The following is a 21,454-nucleotide window of genomic DNA, read 5'->3' on the forward strand; positions in this document are numbered from 1 at the left end:
GGCCAGGTCCTGGTCCGTGGACTGGGGGTTGGGGACCCCTGATCTATAGTAATAATCACTGAAGTCTTTTGGACTCCTACCTTGGTATGAATAGCATCTCCTTTTTATATAGGAAGGATAACGCAAGACATATCCAAATTAAGGAATATGACCTAATATGACCATTGTTTTAAACTGGTTTACAAGTCGTGGATTTGAGAATGTGTAATTTTATGCAGTTAATATAATGGTGCTATGTGTTCATAATGACTTTCATTGTAGGTGTTTCATTTTAATAAAGCTGGGGGAACTGAGACCGCCTATCCTCTGAGGCACCCACGGGTATATTCCAAGATGGAAGAGCTTTTGAAAAACCCATGCATCTCACTTACAAAGGTGATTTCTTAAAAATAATTCCTAACTGAATTTGGGATTGAATGAGCATTTATTCGAAGGTAGGCTAAAAATACTTGACAACCAGTTTGCTTTATTTTCATTAAATTTATATTTGCTTTTATTAGTTTGTCAAACATGTACAAAATAGCAGGTATAAATATAAACATGGAGATAAACAAAGTAAATGAATACAAATAGATGGGGACATTTGGACAGGGATGTTAGGCACTCTGGTGCGCTTATGCACGCCCCCTTTACGCATCTCTTAGGAATTGGGTAAGGTCCATGATAGACAGTTTAAGGTTGAAGCTGTGAGGGTTAGAGGATATAACAAGAGTCAGGTAGAGCATTCCAGGCATTGACCACTCTGTTGCTGAAGTCATATTTTCTGCAATCTAGTTTGGAGCGGTTTACCTTGAGTTTGTATCGATTGTTTGCCCATGTATTATTGAGGTTGAAGCTGAAGAAGTCGGTGACAGGTCGTTGATAAATGCTCACTTTATAATAATTGAAAAGAATGAGGTATTGTTTATACCATTTGCATTGACTTCTTAAAACAATCAGTAATTGCTCCAAGTGCTCCAACTGGAAACCATACAATTAAAAGATCAAGTCACAAAGATTTAGAAATAAATTTACAATAGCATGCAGGATATAAATACCTTACAATAAAATGCCTCCCTCGTCCCCCCGTTAATAAATTTCTTTGTTTTTTCTTTCTTTTAGCCTTCCCCAGAAATACATAGTAACATCCATTCAAGATTCCAAGCCTTAAATCAAGAAATCAACAAACCCACAAAAAATGTTTTGCTAAGTAGTGTCAATCAACTATACGGGGATAAATCGGTGTCTTTTCAAAGAGTGAGTGTCACCTTAGTTTTAGTAGTGAGAATGTATTACGGTAATAATGATGTATTGTTAAATTTGAGGTAAACTTATTGCTATCTTCTATTAAACTACATTTTACCTACAAGGACTTCTCAGAATCAATGAAGAAATATTATAAAGTTGAGCCACAAACAGTAAACTTTCAAGAAACTACAGACAATGCAAGAAAGGAGATCAATGCATGGGTTGAACAGCAGACAGCAGGTAAAGTCCAAATAATTGGCCAGGCATTTATAAAGATGTTCGCTTTGCTTATCCTTCTTTTCTGTATTTTACGATACTTAAGCATTATCATTTGATAGATTTATACGGAATATAGTAGGTTTACAATGTGAAGAAGCAAGAAGCAAATGTGAAGTGGAACTGGTATAAGAGTTGTATTAGGCTACAATTTGCTTGGGGACAGAGGGAATATACAAAAAGCTTCCTGGAAAATAAAGATTGTGAGAAAGGACTTTGATAATACTAATTTGCTTCCATCCTGAATGACACTCAAAGGAGCTACTGGTTTTAAGCATAAAAGTGCCACATGAGAAAACTAAGTGAAGTTGTTTTAAAGCAGGATTTTAGTCAGCAATAAGCACTACAACTGGAACAATGAAAGTCTGTATGTGAAGAAATAAGATCATAAAAATATCATGCAGACAAGCACAGCCACACTTAAAATATAAAATTGCAGTTCTTAAGTGATTATTTTAGCTTATATTTCCACCTTTATATTTCGTCATGTGAATAAAGATGCAGAAACATTATTTTTCTCATTCCTTCCGTGATAAGGTAAAATCCTCAACCTGTTGAATGAGGGCTCCATAAATCCCCTCACCCGGCTGATCATGGTGAATGTACTGTACTTCAAAGGCAACTGGTTAAACACCTTTAAGAAAGAGGACACCACAGAACAACCTTTCAGGTTGAGCAAGGTTAATCATTATTTAATTTTGTATGAAACAAGATAAGGCTTTGAAGATCACAGTAGTTGCTATCTTCTCCAAGTGAATGATCAGTGCACTATTGGTACCCATCAGCTTTAAAGCATTAGGAGGCATTGTGTGACACATCAAGTCCAAAAGTAAGTGGGACCATATTAGGCAATATTCCAAACATTCCACTATGAGCCATGGTGGCACAGTGGTTAGAATGCAATACTGCAGGCTAACTGTGCTTTCCACTGCCAGGAGTTCGATCCTGATTGGCTCAAGGTTGACTCAGCCGTTCATCCTTCTGAGGTCAATGAAATGAGGATCCAGAGTATTGCGGGCAATATGCTGACTCTGTAAACCACTGAGAGAGTTCTGAAAACCACTACAGAGCAGTATATAAGTCTAAGTGCTATTGCTATTGCTAAATGTTTTGGCCCCATTCACTCTGAAAAATTGTTGGAGGTTAGCATGCAAGTCTCATTCATAACAAAATATCTCTACCTCTTTTCAGAGCACAAGTAGGCCAATAAAGATGATGTTCCAGCATGACAAATTTAAGTGGAAGTATATAGATGAATTACAGACTCAGATTCTTGAACTCCAGTACATCGGGAATGATTTCAGCATGTTTATACTGCTTCCTGATGACATCAATGATGACAGCACTGGCTTAGAAATGGTAAACTGCCTACATTAAAGGGAAAATATGTTTTGAGATTTTTATCCCAAATGTTTACTGAGTTGTCTTTAATGCTTCTATTTGACCTGTTTTGTATCAGAAATCACCGAATTATTTAAAATTTATGACACTGTTTCGTCAGATATTAGATTTGTATTTAAACAGAAAATGACCCTTAATCATTTGGAGGAAATTATTATCATTTAGTTATTTTACATATGAAATCATACAGCACAAAAAAGAGAAAAGAAAAAATAATAATCCATCAAAAGTCCAAGATCCTTAGTTGAAAAATGAAGTATTCTGTCTATTGAGCCTTTTTGAATACATTTCACTGAAAAACAGTATTTCTCATATCTAAATGTAATAAATCGGTGATTTATTATGTATGGATGCTACATAAAGGCCTTCAATAAATGTCATATAATTAGTTTCAGAATTTTTCATTTCACTGAAAAACAGTATTTCTCATATCTAAATGTAATAAATCGGTGATTTATTATGTATGGATGCTACATAAAGGTCTTCAATAAATGTCATATAATTAGTTTCAGAATCCATGTGGTATCGCAGAATGGGATAAAGAGACTACAATCGCTATTCACTCTTCTAAGTAACCTTGGACAGTTTACACTGTAGAGCTTTTATAAGTGAAAAACTTGTTACAGGATAACACATACATACATACATACATACATACATACATACATACATACATACATACATAGCATGGGTCCTGCTAATATTAGTCTGCTGCTAGCTGCATGGCAAATTTGCTACTGATTTCTTTGGGGAAAGCATTTGTAATTAACTTCCACCCTCCTTGTTTGATTATTTGACTAATACCCCAAATGTCCATTAAATTAAATCCATTATTTTAGTAATGAATAAGGCAAGTTGGATAAAAAGACTGGCGGGTGTTGCTTCCCCTCTCTCTCCATCACAGCATGGCATATCCCACTGATCCATCTATCAAATCTTCTAAGTACACAAACTTCAAAAAACCACATTAGAAATTGTGAATGAATGGATTTTGTAATACAGCAAAGAGAAACCAATAAGCACTATACATCCACTTAAGAGAATAAAATCTCGTAGAAGAACCAGCAATGTAAAAGTAATGAGACACAGTAAGGTATTACCACTGTGAGAAATGGATTATGACGTTTGCTGGTTACATTATCTGCTGCCATATTCACCATCCTGCAAAAGTGTTATCTCTTCTAGGCAGTAGCAGGCATTCTGTCCCATGTAAAAAGAATGAGATGGTGTTCACTGCGATGACTTGGAAAATGTGCATTATGCCCTAAAAATTCGCAATATAGCAGAGCACAATTTATTAATAGTAATTAAACATGAACTATTATCTAGTAGTAAAACTATAGAATAATTAGATGTCTTAATCTCACACTTTGCAAGAGACAAAAATCTGCCTCCATTTGAACCAAAGTACTTTAGCATAGTTGCAGCCCTATACTTTAGAAATAGATTCCGCCATATTTGAAACAAACTTCACTGAATCGGGACAACTTAAGGACAGATTCCAGCTCACCTCCTACAAAGTAACATTTTTACGCGTAATACATCTTTGTTCTTTTTTATCACATATAATTTCTTCAAGAAAAAGCATAGGTTTGGATGAAAAAGTACAGGTACTTATATCCTTGTTTTAAACAGGCTACAATTGAAATAGTACTTATTAATATTTATGATATTCTGAAACATCTGTTTTATTTAATGACAGTCTGCTCCTTCAAATAATCTTGAAAAACTAGTAAACTAGTCAACAAGCTATTCTTGAATTATATATAATTGAAATTATGGCTTAAATTCAATGGTATGTAACCTGCATTAGTCTTGCGCATTTGATTTATAGATACGCTGGGTATTTATAAATCAAGTTTCATTTTTTTCTGCTGACACAGTAACTTTGCTGTTAACATTTGAAAAGTTTGGATTTTACACTAAATACTAACAGGATTTATTCTGCATAGCTTAAGGCAGGGCTGTCAAACTCACATCGTCAGGACAGCGCCCTGTGATGTATCGGGACTTTTTCCCTCTTCACTAAACCAGGCATGGGCATGGCCAGAATGTGACGCAACTGGCCCATGTGGAGTTTGACAGCCCTAGCTTAAGGGATCTGTACTTCAGCATAAACAGAAAACTTTCACTATTCAGCATGCATGCAACTATGGAGTGAGGCCTTTTCCAAAGTGATAACTATCTGATTTTCTTTGTGTATCTTTCTCAAAATTATTCTAGTTGGAAAACAAATTAACTTATGAGGCCTTCTCCAAGTGGACAAGTCCAAATGAAATGGAAGAAGTTGAAGCAAATGTCCATTTGCCTAAGATGCAATTAAATATCCACTATGAACTGAAATCGTTGCTGACCAACATGGGAATAACAGATGCCTTCAACACAGAAGCGGCTGATTTCACTGGGATGTCTGCAGAAAGCAACCTGGGTGTATCCCAGATTTTTCATAAGTGCTTTGTTGACATCAATGAAGAAGGAACAGAAGCAGCTGCTTCAGCTGCTGGGACCATAGATGGCCGAAGTGACCAAGGTGCAATTTTATTTGCAGCTGATCACCCGTTCCTGTTTTTCATCCGGCACAACAAAACTAAAAACATCCTCTTTTGGGGAAGGTTCTGCTCCCCTTGAAAAATTTCAACCCAATGTTAGCAAATAGAAAGGAAGTTACAGCAGAAGCAATGAGCAAACCCCAGGTGATATGTTGTCAAGTATGTCTAAATTTGGTGGGTTCTTTTTGTTTTCCGATATCTTTAGAAACTGTAGCACAGGGTTTTTACTGATATTTCAGAAAAAAAGTGAAGTCATATTTACTGCTCCCCCTAAGGAAACATAGGAAACCGCAAGCAACAGTTTGTTTTTATTATGTCATTTTGAAAAAAAAAAGATTTTTAATGTAAGTTAAATAAAAGACCTAATTTGATGCAATTATTTCCTCTAATGGGCTTTTTTGTAGAGATATATGGAAATATGATGAGAAAAATAATAAAATTAATTTCACACAATCCAGCAAACAAAAAAGAATGATCTTTCATAGTCAGTAAAGTGAAAACAACAGCTTGCAACCTGTCAAATAAATACAGGTAGTCCTTGACTTACGACGGTTCATTTAGTGACCATTCAAAGTTACAATAACACTAGTGATTTATGGTTTTTTTTTTCCACGCTTACAATGTTACAGCATCTCCATGATCGTGTGATTAGATGCTGGGCAACTGACTCATATTTATGACAGTTGCAGGTGTCCTGATCCCCTTTTGCAACCTTCTGATAAGCAAAGACAATGGGGAAACCAGATTCACTTAATAACTGTGTGACTAACTTAACAACTGCAGTGATTCACTTAACAAATGTGGCAAGAAAGATTGCAAATTGGACAAAACTCATGTAACAAAATGTTTCATTTAGCAACAGAAATTTTGGGCTTAAGTGGGGTCATAAGTCGAGGTCTACCTGTAGTTTCTGAAAAGATTGTGATAGGGTTGCCTGTCTTTAGGTTTCTTGAATTCTAACTCTTGGAATAGATAGTTGCAGTATGCTAGACCAGAGGTCTTCAAACTTAGCAACTTTAAGACTTGTGGACTTCAACTTGTGGAGTTGAAGTCCACAAGTCTTAAAGTTGCCAAGTTTGAGGACACCTGTGCTAGACAAAGAATTAATAAATGTTCTTCCTGCGCCAACTCAGAAAGCTCAAAACTGCCCAAGGACCTGCTGATCCAGTTCTACAGAGGAATTATTGAGTCTGCCATCTGCACCTCTATAACTGTCTGGTTTGGCTTTGCAATCAAACAAGACAGACACGGACTTCAATGAATAATTAGAACTGCAGAAAAGAAAAACCAATTGCTACCAACCTGCCTTCCATCGAGGACCTGTATACTGCAGGAGTCAAAAAGAGGGCTGTGAAAACATCTACAGAGCCCTCACATCATGGACATAAATTGTTTCAACTCCTACCTTCAAAACAACGCTTTAGGGCACTGCACACCAGAACAACTAGACACCAGGACAGTTTCCCCCCCCCCCCCGAATGCCATCACTCTGCTAAACAACTAATTCCCACAACACTGTCAAATCATTTATTAAGACTGTATTAGTATTATTCTTCTCATGCTTCCTACTACGTATCTCTTCCCACTTATGGCTATAACCATATTGCTTGTATCTTTACATATTGTTTTATGGTTTCCTAGTGTGATTTGATTGCTTATTAGTATCCTATGACTATCACTACCATATTTTACGGAGTATAAGACGCACCTTTTTACCCCCCTAAAAGAGGGTGAAAACTTGGGTGTGTCTTATACACTGAATGTAGCCCCATCCACCCACCGGCCCCAACCCTTTGGCCTCTGCCTTCCAGCAATTTATTTCCTTGCAACAAACGGGGGCTTGGCAGGCTGCAATAGGCTATAGCAGTGGTTCCCAAACTTTTTCAGTCCACCACCTCCCTGGTGCTACAAACTGATCCTCAGTGCCCTCCACCCAGTGGTGGAATTCATTTTTTTTACTACTGGTTCTGTGGGCGTGGTTTGGTGGGCGTGGCTGGGGGGGTTCATGTGACTGGGTGGTTTGCACAATGGAAGGAAGATAGTAACAGTAAAATTCAAAACTTTAACAATTAATTGCACATTTATTCAAAATCCAATTTAAAAACCTTTTTAGTTAATGTTAATTCAACAAAATTGTTGAACATGATCCAGTGATACCAGGTTTTCAAAGTCTGGTAGTCATTTATCAAGAACCTTAGTAACTAGTAACTTAGTAAACTCGGTAAAATTTAGTAACTACTTCACTGTTCAGTAAATTCTTAATGTGATGGATGGGCTTGATGAAGTGATACCAGTTTACCAATGTCTGGTTTTAAGTCACTTAGCAGAAGTCTTAGATCACCACGTTCAGTAATCTGGAGTCGATTTCTTTGCTTGGAGAAAAGTTGGATGACCACACTGAAGCCACGTTCCACCAAATATGATGTTGGAAATGCAACAAGGAGCTTCTTAACCACTGTCCATAGTGCAGGATTGCGATCAGAAATTTCTTTCTGTAACCAAAACTCTTGGTATGATTTCTTAAACTTTGGCTTCAGCTCAATGTCATTTTGCAGCTCTATGAGTTGTTCCTCCACTATCCCATCTTCCTCAGTATCTGAAAATGGATTTATCACCCAATCTGGAATTCCATCAAAAGAAGATTCTGATATCACTCAGATATATCTTTATGCAGCATGTCCAAATGGTCACAAAAAACATGAAGATCATGATCTTGTATCCCACCTTTCTCTTCTAACTCAGACAAGCTCAGAAATTGGTATAGCTCGCGATGGCCTATATTGCGCTTGAATAGAGTTAACTTTGAAATAAATGTAGAGATGACAGATTTGGCCTTAATAAGATTGACCTCATTTTCTTGCAACTGCAAATTCACTTCATTGAACTTTGCAAATAGTTCTGATAAATAAGCAATGTCATGCCTGATCTCTTTGAGTTCACCATTGACCAAAGCATTCTTGTCTTCAAAAAACTCCACAACAGTGTCAAAAAGATTGTAAAAGTGTCTCACACAGTTGACTTTTGATAGCCAACGAACTTCTGTATGAAGCAGCAAATGATCAAAATCTTCATCTTTCTCAACACAGAGCTCTCTGAATAGTCGATCATTGAGAGCATGTACTTTAATTTTGTTAACTGCAGTAATGACAGTGTGTAATGACTTGTGCAAGCAATCACTGAGGTTTTTTGCAACCAGATGTTGGCGATTGAAAGACACCATGAATGGTAAAGACATTTGGCACTGCTTTTTTCAAGTAAGCAACGCACCCATGGTAGCGACCAGTCATTGATGGTGCTCCATCAGTTGCACAAGCTAGTATATTGGTAAGTGGAATTTCCTTGTCTTTGAAAAACTGCTCAACAACATGAAATATTGACTCCCCTTTAGTATCTGTTTTTAGTTGCCTCGCAAATAACAACTCTTGAGTCAAACTTTTGTCTTTAATAAAGCGCACATAAGCAAGAAGCAAAGATTCACTGCCTGGCAAAGTTGATTCATCCAGCTGTAATGCAAAGTCTGTTGTCCATAGTATGCTGCACAATACATCTTCCACATTCTCAGCCATTTCATCTATGCGTCTTTGCACTAAATTGTTGCTGAGAGGAATTGTCTTAATTATATCATGTCATGACTTATGCAAAACAGTACTCAGAACCTCACTAATTGCTGGTAGGATGAGTTCTTCACCAATAGTATGTGGCTTTCCAGTTAGCAATCAGCAAGGAAATGTTGTATGATGCACGCAAACCATCAGTGTTTTGTTGGGAAGCATTGTAAAACATGTGTGACAGTGTTGGGCGCTTTTGCAAGTTGCACGAAGTGATTGAAAAAAAAGTAGGTTCTTGTCTGCCTACACAGGATGTACCTTCTTCAAATGTTCATTCAGTCTGGAAGGCATCATTGCCTCATTAGAAAATACTTTTTCACATAGTAGGCACCGTGGCAGCTGCTGGTTTGATGGTGCTGGTATAAATCCATACTTCAGATATTCCACACTATATTGTCTACATTTCTTCTTTGATTTTTCTGCTTCTGCCATTTCTGCTCTGAAAATCAGAATACTTACAATATGTGTGTGTTCACATCTGGCTTAAGGCTTTGCTAAGTGAATAAATAAACCCTACCAACTCCCCGCCTGCCTTCTTTGTGCAAATAAACCAGGATGTTGCTCTTTACTCTGCAGCAAAGCAAGGATTCAAGAGGCAACTGGACTTTCTGGTTTTTCCCTAACCCTCTCCCGCCTTGGTTTTTAAACTGAATGCTAGGCTCAGCTCTGCAAGGGAGAGCCCAGACGGAGGGGGGTTGGACTAGAGCAGTGTTTCTCAAACTTGGCGACTTTAAGTCCTGTGGACTTCAACTCCCAGAATCCCCCAGCTGGCAGAGATCTGCTGGGCTGTGAGTTTGAGATAAGCAAGGGAACCAGGGAGCAGCAGCAGCAGCACCTGTGGCTCTAGGCAGGCGAGGTACGAAAAGGAGTGAGTGGGAGGGACGGGAGGTGAGGCCAGAGCCAGTCAGTGGTTCATTTTACCAGTTCTCCAAACTGCCATAATTTGTCCTACCATTCAGGAGAACCGGTCAGAACCGGCTGAATTTCACCCCGCCGGAAGTGCTCAGCTGACTGGCGGCCAACAGTGCCCCAGACAGAATTGCACCCTGTGAGGGGGCCACCTCCAGCACTCCTCTGCCACCTCCCTTGCCTCTTAGTGCCCCCCTAAGTCATCCCACCGCCCCTCAATGGCGGTACCACCCACTTTGGGAACAACTTTGGGAACAACTGGGCTATAGCAATCCCTGCAGCTTCAAATAGCTGATGATTGGGAGAAACTGAAAGTGAAACTTGCTGTTTGCTCCAGAGGCAGATTTTTTTTCTTGTGCTAATCAGGCTGTTTGCTGCAAGGAGGTAAGTCAATAACTATAAATGCCTACAGAATATTCAAATTATTAAACTTATTTTTTAAAGACTGCTTTATTATTGTTCTAGACACCTTAACAAAATGAAGAAGCTTTTTAAAATAAATGCTTGCTCTGAAGAGGCCCAGTGATATTGTATCTTCTTTTGAATAGCAGAGAATAACTATACTTCCAGAAAGCACATCAATTTTAAAAGGATCTGTACAAGTATAGTCTGAAATGAAACACTACAAACAGTGTATATTGTCTCTGCTGTTTGTTGCAAGAAGGCAAATTGCTAGGAGGCAGAGATTTTTTCCTCCCCAAAAGCTAGGTGCATCTTATACTTCGGAGCGTCTTATACTCCGAAAAATACAGTAAGTGTTGTATCTTATGATTCTTGATGAATATATTTTATTTTTTCTTTATGTACACTGAGAACATATACACCAAAGAAAAATTCCCTTTGTGTCCAATCACATTTGGCAATAAATAATATCTATCTATCTATCTATCTATCTATCTATCTATCTATCTATCTATCTATCTATCTATCTATCTATCATCTATCTATCTATCTATCTATCTATCTATCTATCTATCTATCTATCTATCATCTATCTACCTACCTACCTACCTACCTACCTACCTACCTACCTACCTATCTATCTATCTATCTATCTATCTATCTATCTATCTATCTATCTATCTATGGCATAGGGTTTTCAGATTTGTCTTATTAATGATTGGAATTAATTTTGCATCATAAGCTTTAATTGTATTTCCCTGAACCTGAAGTAAATTTGAACTCAGCTTTGAAACTTGAACTTACACATCTAAAAAGCAACTCAAAACAATTAGGAAAAGAAAACTTTCACAACATCAAAGCATACAACAACAACACCCATTTCCCATTACCAGCAGATATTGTATCATTGTAGAGGAAATTGTCAACAAGCATTTTTAATGAGAACAGAATGGCAGTCATACAAAAAGAATCCTACATGGATGAGGTGTGCTGTGATCTGAACTTTAGAATAGCAAGGATCTGGGGAAGAATGGTAACAATAATATAATATATATACAACTTTTATAGAGAGGGAAAAACTATTGCAAGACCATCTTGCACATGATCTTAGCATGTTGATCTTATGCCCAACCTGACAGTTATCTTCAAGAGTTGTTTGGCAGAGTGAGATTGATGGCATATAAATTTAATTAATTAATCTGCTCTACTATTTTTATAAGTGGGGGGTCATGTGCGGGGTGGGGCACAGGTGTGTGTGTGAGTGAGCACATGATCGTGAAGTTGGAAGGTCTGAATGAACTTTTTTTAAACTGGTAGTCACATGGTCTTGATTTGTTAGTTGCTGTGGAATAGGGTGGAAGTGAGGACTTTGCATTATAATGCAAAATGCTCACTTCCACCCCATCCCAGAGGAACCACTATTCCTTCACTAACCCACTTTCCAGCTCTGTTCTCCTGTGTGCAGGGCAACAAAAGTAGACCATGTGACAACAGTTTTTAAAAATGTTCAGTCAGACCTTCCAACTTCTCGGGAGGAAAAGATCTTCAAAGTTGGAGGGTCTAATTGAACTGACTGATCAACCTCCCAGCTGATCGGGGCAGCCAGTCCATTGCCGCCTCCCAGGCAATCAACATGGCCCTCAGTCAGGCCCCCGCAGCCTCCCCACCCTGAATGGCAACCCCCAGTGGGTGCTGCCAGCCAATGGTGGGAACAACTGGTTCACCGAACTACACAAAAAATTAACAACAGGTTCAATCGAAACAGTACGAACCAGCTGAATCCCACCACTGGTTATGAAGCATGTGTGCTCCATCAGAAATATGTCAAATAGTATTAACCACTGGTTATGAAGCATGTGTGCTCCATCAGAAATATGTCAAATAGTATTAACCAGTGAAAGAACTCACTCCAAACCCAATATGTTTGAATTGTTGTATATAAAGTGATTATCTTTCTAAGCTGCTCCTCTCTTGGATGAGGTGCCCACTTTGCTTGTGTATATAAATAAAGAGTAGCCTCCCTTTCTGGCTTAGGTTCTGTTTGTGTCAGGCATACCATGCTAATGGATTTGCTGACACTTATGGCTAATATGTGCATGTGCTCTTACTTGTGTACATGCTGCTGAGCATGAACAAAATATTCATTCAAATGTAACTGAAAGTGTAAAGACTAACACTGCCTCTGTACAAAGGAGTCAAACTCTAGCCAAAATGAAATCATCTGTGTTCCAGGAACAGATCTCTGAAATCAATCAATCCCGTAGCACTTACTTGCTATTCCATCTTTTAAATGCTGATGTAATTGATTTGGGTACACCCATATTCAGTTTTTTAGCATGATTGTAAATTATTGGGTTTTCTGGAGTGAAAATTAGTATAAAATTTTATACAAACATGAATAAATAAAAAAAGTATTCCTTATTAGCACGTGAGTTTTCTCTGATGCAATATATGTAATATATATATATTATATAAATATAATGTGTATGTATGTATGTACGTATGTGTACACACACACACACACACACACACACACATACACACATTTATCTAGACTGTTGGGTAAACAATTCTAGAACTAGTGCAGGGGGGTCAAACTGGATTTCTTCGAGGGCGCGATCAGCATTGTAGTTCTCCTCTGCAGGCTGGCTGGAAGGGGAGGGAAGAGAGATGGGACGGATGCCTCCTGCAGCATAGTCATAGTGTCAAAGTGTCATATAACCAGGAATTCCTTTCTCCTTTAATGCTTTTCATCTTATTTTAGCTGGAGAGAGAATTACACACGAGAAACTCATGGACTGGATCAATCCCGCGAAGATGGACCTGACAGAAATTGAACTCTCCTTTCCCAAATGTAAACTGGAAGAAAAATATGACCTGAAGCCTGTTCTGACAAGCATGGGAATGACCGATGCATTTGATGATGGCAAGGCAGACTTCTCTGGAATGTCAACTAACAATGATTTAGTCATATCTGAGATTATTCACAAAGCATTCATAGAAATCAATGAAGAAGGCACTGAGGCAGCTGCTGCCACTGGTGTAATAACAGTACTTAAGAGTTCAGGTTTGACTTCCGGTTCCGGCGGCTGACGGCGACGGGCAACTCGTTGCTCCCTCTGGCTCCCCGGTGGGCTTCCCCACTTCTTGGGGGGCACAGGATGCCCCGTAGAGGCGTCCTGCCGGCATACTGTTCCCTATTTTTGACAATGTATCAGCATTTTTAACCATACTACCCCCAGTAATTGCTTCTTTAAAGTTATCATTTTCAATCAATTTTGATAAATGATTTTATTCTAGAATTATTTTATGTTGTACTGGACCTGAAAACTTTGCGTGTGGTGGCAACAGCAGTGTGTGTGCCTGTGGCTTTTGATTCATGTTTTCCGTCACTAGGAGTTTCTTTGATAAATGTTTCTAATTCTTTTTTAATATTTTTTTTCATTTTTTCCAGTATAAACATTCATATTTTATGGACAGTACATTGACTGGGTCAAGTTATTTTTGAGCCACTTAAACTATAATAATACAAATATATATATATACTTCAAGTCTTCCAACTTCAACAATATTGGTCTCTTTCCATAATCCTTTCTCATTTTTCCAATAGTTCATTTGGACATAAATAACATTTTTTGCCCTATATTTATTATCCCCTACTAAGTAATACCATTTAATAGTTTTAAAAATAACTCATTATTCCACCCTAACTTCAATGTCTCAAATGTGTAGGGTTGCTAATAATGCCAGTTATTAACAATATTTAATCAATCCTGGGAATATATTTCAACTCCCCATAATTTCTGTTCCTTACTATTTTAAATTCACAATATACTTTAATACATTATTAATGTTATTAATACAATTACATTATCTAATCCTACATTCCTACTAACTAACCTTTACTTATTGGGGTTATAACAAATATATATTGTCTATTAATATATAAACTACTATTTTATCTATATATATCTTCCCCTTTTATTATTACGTTTTATCCATCTCTTAAACTCTTTGAAATTCCATCATTTATCAACTTTTTTGTCAGCCTTTTAACTCTCTTTCTTAAAATCTTGTATCTCTTTTTGATTTTTTATACCTGCTAAATTTTCTTTTCTGATCACCTTGTATCACTTTCTGCTGTTCTACTTGAACAACCATCCACAAAACCATTTTTTGAAGGTATTTTTTTTCCAGCCCTATTATAGATTTTTAAAAATTATATGATTGCCTTCTACTTATTAATCATTTCTCCTCTTTATCCTTGACTTTTTGCATCTCATTTTGATTTTTCTCTTCCACTGCTTTTTCCAAGGGACTGTTTAAAGATACAGAAAAGGGTGTGGAAGTTACTCAACAATTGGAGGGGGGAGAAGAAGAACATGACTATGTGCTCCATCAGAGATATGTCAAATTTAGTTTAGTTTAACTTAGTTTACTTTATTGTCATTGCACATCATACAACAAAATTAAATGCCATTTCAGTGTACATTATAACTATAAAAATAAAAACACAAACACATATTCTTCACATGCTATATAATTGAAATTGAAAACCCGATATTGCATTAATATTGCACTATACCATAGAATTCAGTATAATTACTGCCCTGGGATAGAAGCTATTTTTCAGCCTATTTGTCCTTGTTTTTATTATTCCTTACAGTCTGCCAGGTGGTAATAGTTCAAAAAAAAAGGATGCCAGGATGAGATGGATCTTTAAGAATGTTTGGAACTTTCTTAAGGTAAGGGGAGCTATATAAATGATATTAACCAATGAAAGACTCAGTATGTTTGAATTGTATGTCAAGTGATTCTCTATCTTTCTAAGCTGCTCCTCTCTTGGATGAGATTCCCTGTTTGCTTGTGTATATACTTTTGAGAAAAATAAATCTCCCATATAAAAACAAGGAGACGATGAACAATAAAAAGCAGATTTATTTAAAATATATTTATATATATTCGTTTGCAAAAAGATTCCCAATCACGAAAGGAATTAAGAGAATGTTGAATAGGTCTGAATACATGGCTTAAATACATTTGATATAACAGATCACAGACCTTACATGTCAATGTCCTCTAAAGTTATATAAGCTGTTTAGCTATTCCGCAACAAATTCCTGAACAAGAAATCCCTTTTGGAATTCCTCTTACCACATTTCCCCATAACAAGACAATTAATCTCATCATTCCTTCCTGACACTGTTCAAATTAATGTCACGCTGAACTTTAATGGTATGTTCTAATCAACTTTATAGACTTGTTTTTCCCAAAAACAAACCCTTCACATAATTACTTATCTTAACGCTTTACAGATGTGCTGCTAATGTTATGAAAAGTGTAAATATGGAGTCACCCAGTTTCTCTTCTTTTACAAGAATAATCCCATTTCTCTCAATACTACACTTGATCTTAGCCAAAAGGCTGAGAAGCGTATGTGTATACATAAAGAGTAGTGTCTACCTTACAGACTTAGATTCCATTTGTGCCAAGCACATCATGCTAATGGATCTGCTGACATTTACAGCTAACATGTGCATGTGCTGTTACTTGTGTACATACTGCTGAGCATGGACAAAATAGTCATTCAAATGCAACTGATAGTATGAAGACTAACACTGTCTCTGTACAAAGGAGTCAAACTTTAACCAAGATGAAATCTTCTGTTTTTAATCAATCCCATAGCAGTCACTTGTTTAAAACTACCAGTAGCATCTATGGAGAAAACACATTTTCATTTATTAATGTGAATAGCATATTTTTCTGTAAGCTGCATTATTTCATTTTAAATGCATTCAGAAGACTAACCTCCAAGATTATTGGGGAAATCATTCTAAACTGCAAAAGGGTTTTTAAAAGGAATTTGGGATGTTGCAAATTTGAGTAGTAGGCCTCTTCTAACTTCCTAATCAAAATTAGAAACATGGGGACCAAGAAGACAAAGGATGCTTTGGAAAGGACTTAGATACAGGCCTTTATGTTCTCATTTTCCTTCCTGTACCTGTATGTGAGCAGTCTAAGTGTCTGCACCTGATTACTATGGAATGAGGGGCAGAATTGACGGTCCCTTCTCCTGACTTCTCAGTCTGCTCAATTGTTTAAAAATGGGAATTACAACACCCAGGAAGAGTATCAGTTGAATGAATAGAGGTAGGTTCCTACTGGTTCACACCAGTTTGGTGGAACCGGTAGTGGAAATGGCAACTGGGTCTCTGAACCAGTAAGGACAGCATGCTCGCCACGCCCCCCAAACCGGTTCCTTAGTTGGCACAATGTCTTTTTTTGACCCTTTAAAATGTTCTGCGCATGCGCAGACTTATTTATAGGCAGTGACGTGCAGTCGGGGGAGGCAGGGGAGGCACAGCCTCACCACTGTCATCATGAAAAGAAAAAAAAATGTAAAAGGAAAAAAGCGAGAGCTGAGGTCAGGCTGAGCTTGTTGCTGCCTCACCGTGGATGACTCTGCTTAACTGTTTAAAAAAGCCTCTAAAAAAGCGCCCTCTACTATGAGACAGGAGAACTGCATGCCTCATCTAGTCTGACTTTAGGCATTTTATGATCACTCGAGTAGAGTTAAGCAAGGGTTAAAAGCCTAAAAATTCCTGATGTAGGTGAGGCATGCAGTTCTCCTGCCTCATAGTAGATGGCGCTCATTTGGGCGCGGCTTCTTCAGAGGACCCGAGGCAAGAGCAGAGTTGAAATCCTCTCTGAAACAGCTGGAAAAGGCACGTGTGGGTCGGAGGGAGGGGGAGGAATTCAAACTTCATTGTCCTGGGGCGGGGCTTTGGGCAAAGGCTGGAGAGAAGGACTCTGGCTTGCTTGTGCTCTCCCTGGGGTATAGTTTGATTGCAGGCAGAGCCACATTGCCTTTTCAAACCTGTAATCAGTGAAGCTTGGCTGGATCCTTCCGGGTCTGGGGGAAAGTGTGTGTGCTCCAGTATAGCTCTTTGACTGGCTTCCTTCCTCCTCCTGTGGTCTCCTCGCTGGTGCTCTTCCCTCCAAACCAACTTTGTGTGTGTGTGTGTGTGTGTGGTGTGTTTGTTTGTTTGCAAGAGAGAGTGAGTGAGAGAGAGAGAGGGAAGGGGGTAGGAGAGATAGTCCAATCCAATGTGTGTGTGTGTGTTTGTGTTTGAGAGAGGAGGGAGGGAGGGAGAGAGGGTTTGGAAGGAGGGGAAGGGAGAAGAAAAAGAAAAAGAAAGAAGGAATCTTCTTTCGCAAAGGAGAAAAACAAATGCTGTCACTTTAAATCGGAACTGAGCATGCCTGGCTGTGGAATTCTGGGAGCTGAAGTCCACAAGTCTAAAAAATTTGAAACCCACCACTGTGTCAGTGCCTCACCAGCCATAAACCTCACCGCACATCACTGTTTATAGGCAACTGCACATACACGTGCAAACCAAACCAGCAGCAACGCCAGCAGAAAACCACCCCTATGCATGAAGGAACAGGGCTGGGAATCACAACAAGAAGGTTGCTTGCATTAGTGAACTGGTGTAATGCTCTGCTTTCAGGAGGAATTCCATCTTTTGAATGCTAATCTAATTGATTTGGGTACACCAGAGGTGGGTTCCTACTGGTTCGCACCGGTTTGGAAGAACCGATTCATCAAATCTACCGAAGTAAGTTCCGGAACGCCTGCCCTGGCCCTGTCACTCGCTCGCCCTGCCCATTCCGTTGCAGCTCGCTCACTCCCCAGCCCGTCCACATTACACTAGCCCAGTGTGGTGGTGTGCAGAACACTGGCAAGACAGTAATCTTCCCTCTGTAAGTAGCTGTCTTTATTGATTTGTGTGCTTGTTTCATCCTAATGCAATGCATGCAATGGAAGAGTTCATTTCTGTGTTTCTTCTTTGTGCAGGCCATTCATTGTAGTCAGTGATACTGAAGACTAGCGAGGACAGTCATCTTCCTTCTGTAAGTAGCTCTTTTATTGTTTTCTGTACTTATTTTAATCTTATTGTAGTTTATCCATTGGGGCAAAGAATTCAGTGACATCGTCTTGGCCATTCCACTTGGTCACATGGGCAGCAAGCCACTCCCACCTGGTCACATGGGCGGCAAGCCACTTTCACCCGGTCACATGGATGGCAAGCCACTCCACCCGGTCACATGGGTGGCAAGCCACTCTACCCAGTCACATGGGTGGCAAGCCACTCCCACAAAGCAGGCCACACCTACAGAAGAGGTTCCAAAATGTTTTGAAATCCACCACTGGGGGTACACCCATATTCAGTGAACAACCTACTGCATATAAATATTGTATTTTTAGATTCGGCTTCTGCATCACTCAGACTGGTGACCAGATGTCTCTTACATTAGTTTCCTCCAAAATGTTCGGCAAACAATGAGCTCATTTAGCAGATAAGGTCTGATGAAACTCTTCTGGGTGTGACAACTGCTGATTCAGCCTAAAGAGGGAAAACTACAATCGATCTTGAAATAACCTTTGCACATAGACAAGGGGTGTTAAACTGAATTTCATTGAGAGCCACATCAGGGCTGTGTTTGACCTTGGGAGACTGGGTGGGTGGGGCCAAGTGGGCAGGTGTGCTGACTGGGCTTGTGTGGCCAACTGGATGGGTGTGTCCACTGGATGGGCATGGCCAGCTTGATGCCATTCCCCAAACATCGGGCATGTTTCCTATTCACACTGGGTAAACTGGGCGAAAGCCACGCTGCCCTGATGTTTACTTTTCACATTGGATACACAGGGCCAAAGCCACATGGGCCAGATGTTTCCTCTTTATATTGGGTAGACTGGGCTGAAGCCACACGAGCCTGAGTTTTTCTCTTTGCAGTGGGTAGGCCGGGCCGAAGTCATGCTGGCCTGATGTTTCCGCTTTGCATTTGGTAGACCAGGCCAAAGCCACGTGGTCCTGAGGTTTCCTCTTCACATTGGGTAGACCAGGCTGAAGCCATGCGGTCCTGAGGTTTCCTCTTTGCATTGGGTAGACTGGGCCAAAGCGATGCGGGCCAGCCTCTTACATTTTCCAGGATGGCCCTGAGGGCTAGATTTGACCACATCGGGGGCCTTGTGTTTGACACCCCTGATATAAACAATCATTTGTCCCTATGCATATATCTAAATTGCTTTGGGCTTCCATTCTACCAAGAAATAGGTTATTGGAACTGCTGCAAAAGCACTTGCTTTGTTTTACACAACTACTTAGTTTTGTTTGGTTTTTTTAAAATGTATTAAGATTAAATGTTTGATTCATGAGGAGAAAAAGGTTATTCACCATCTGATTTCCCACAACCCTCTCATTGTGCCTTCATACTTCTACTTAAGATATTTCAGTGCACTGAGACTCATGTTCTGAGCTTCTACATCACGGGTGTCAAACTCGCAGCACATTACCGTCATGTGATGTTTCGTGACATTTTTTCCCTTTGCGGAGCTGGGATACGTATGGCTTGTGTGTGATGCATCTGGCCTGCCGACCGCCATTTTTACATACCTGCTTTACATGTTATGGAGGAAACTAAAGGAGGAAGAAGCGTACATTTGGTACCTTGAGTTATTTATAAAAAATTGTAAGTTTGCGAATATGTTGAGACCCATAGAAGTTTGAGAACACATCCAAGTCACAATGAGCCAAACATGAGACTTAAATGGAGGCTTGAATAGCAATCAGCATTTAATCTTTGATAAAAATTTAGAGACATGAAGGTCAGTTGTTCCCAACATACCCCAAGGATATGCAGGGAAGAACTACACTCCAGAGAAGGTGCAGCTCCTTTTTATACAGTTAGAAACATCATCACTAGCTTTATCAGCCTTATCTCTTTCCTGTTCCCATGATTGGCCATTTGGCCCCCTGTTGTGAAGGGCAAAGATCAAAGTGAGATACGTTCTTAGAAGGGGGGCAGATCAAAGATGTCAATTTTGCAGCTCTTTACAGCTCCATTTTCAGATAAATTCTATGCCCATGGATTGCAGATTGATAAGAGTTCAAATGGCAAGGATCACACATTTTGACATTTGCCAGATATTTTACAGACCCTAATACGTTACAAATACAAGGCATAATATATGTGTGTTACAGAAAACAAATGTTTCTACTAAAACCAACAAATTTGTATTACTATTCCCCTTCAAAATAATGAAAGCAGAATAAAAATAATAAAATAATATACTCTTGTAGAGTCTAACTTCTGGAAAGGAAGGTCCATGAAGTTTCTTTGGCATGTGAGGTTTGAGAATACGTTGAGACCCATAGAAGTTTGAGAACACATCCAAGTCACAATGAGCCAAACATGAGATTTAAACGGAGGCTTGAATAACAAACAGCATTTAATCTTTGATCAAAGTTTAAAAACATGATGGTCAGTTGTTCCCAACATACGCCAAGGATATGCAGGGAACAACTACCCTTCGGAGAAGGTGTAGCTCCTTTTTATACAGTTAGAGACATAGAATAACATTCTGGCTTTACAATACTCCTCACTAGCCTTATCAGCATTATCTCTTTCCTCTGTTCCCACGATTGGCCATTTGGCCCCCTGTTGTGCAGGGCACAGATCAAAGGTGAGATACGTTCTCAGGCAGAAGGGGGACATATCAAAGACGTCAGTTTTACAGCTCTTTACAGCTCCATTCCAGGATAAATTCTATGCCCATAGATTGCAGATTGATAAGAGTTCAAGTTGACATATGCCAGATATTCTACAGACCCTAATAACATTGCCACAGGAAGTCAGTTGCAGGGAACAAAAGGCACTTACAGCATGCAAGCTTATATGTTACAAATACAAGGCATAATATATGTGTGTTACAGAAAACAAATGTTTCTATTAATCAACAAGTTTGTATCCTTATTACTATTCTTCTTCAGGCATAATGTAGAGATGCTTCAATGATGCCTTCTTCCAGGATGTTTTTTCTCTTATCTCAGTCTATCCCTGCAATTTCCCAGTGATCTCCATCCAGGATTCACCCTGCCTAACTTTTCAAGATCAATATCTGCTAGGATCCCCTTACTGCTAGTTTCTGGACAGTGTGGCACTATTTTCAATAATTTAATGTGATATTTTTTTTTTAAAGTTTAACCACTTATATATAAAATTAGTAATTGCTGGCCT

The 21,454-nt window shown here is 38.9% G+C and overlaps 1 protein-coding gene across 1 annotated transcript in view; it reads left to right on the plus strand.

The window, feature by feature from the left end:
• LOC309392183 (uncharacterized protein) overlaps positions 1-21,454 on the plus strand; it is a 47,755-nt gene that overhangs the window by 10,375 nt on the left and 15,926 nt on the right. The window contains exons 3-9 of the mRNA XM_081953184.1: positions 262-375; positions 1,102-1,236; positions 1,350-1,467; positions 2,041-2,183; positions 2,695-2,862; positions 5,128-5,516; positions 18,053-18,122. Coding sequence (XP_081809310.1) covers positions 262-375; positions 1,102-1,236; positions 1,350-1,467; positions 2,041-2,183; positions 2,695-2,862; positions 5,128-5,516; positions 18,053-18,122 — 1,137 coding nt within the window. The remainder of the gene's footprint in view (positions 1-261; positions 376-1,101; positions 1,237-1,349; positions 1,468-2,040; positions 2,184-2,694; positions 2,863-5,127; positions 5,517-18,052; positions 18,123-21,454) is intronic.

The sequence above is a fragment of the Natrix helvetica genome, assembly GCF_964273705.1.
Source record: "Natrix helvetica genome assembly, chromosome: 4".
NCBI lineage: Eukaryota > Metazoa > Chordata > Lepidosauria > Squamata > Natricidae > Natrix > Natrix helvetica.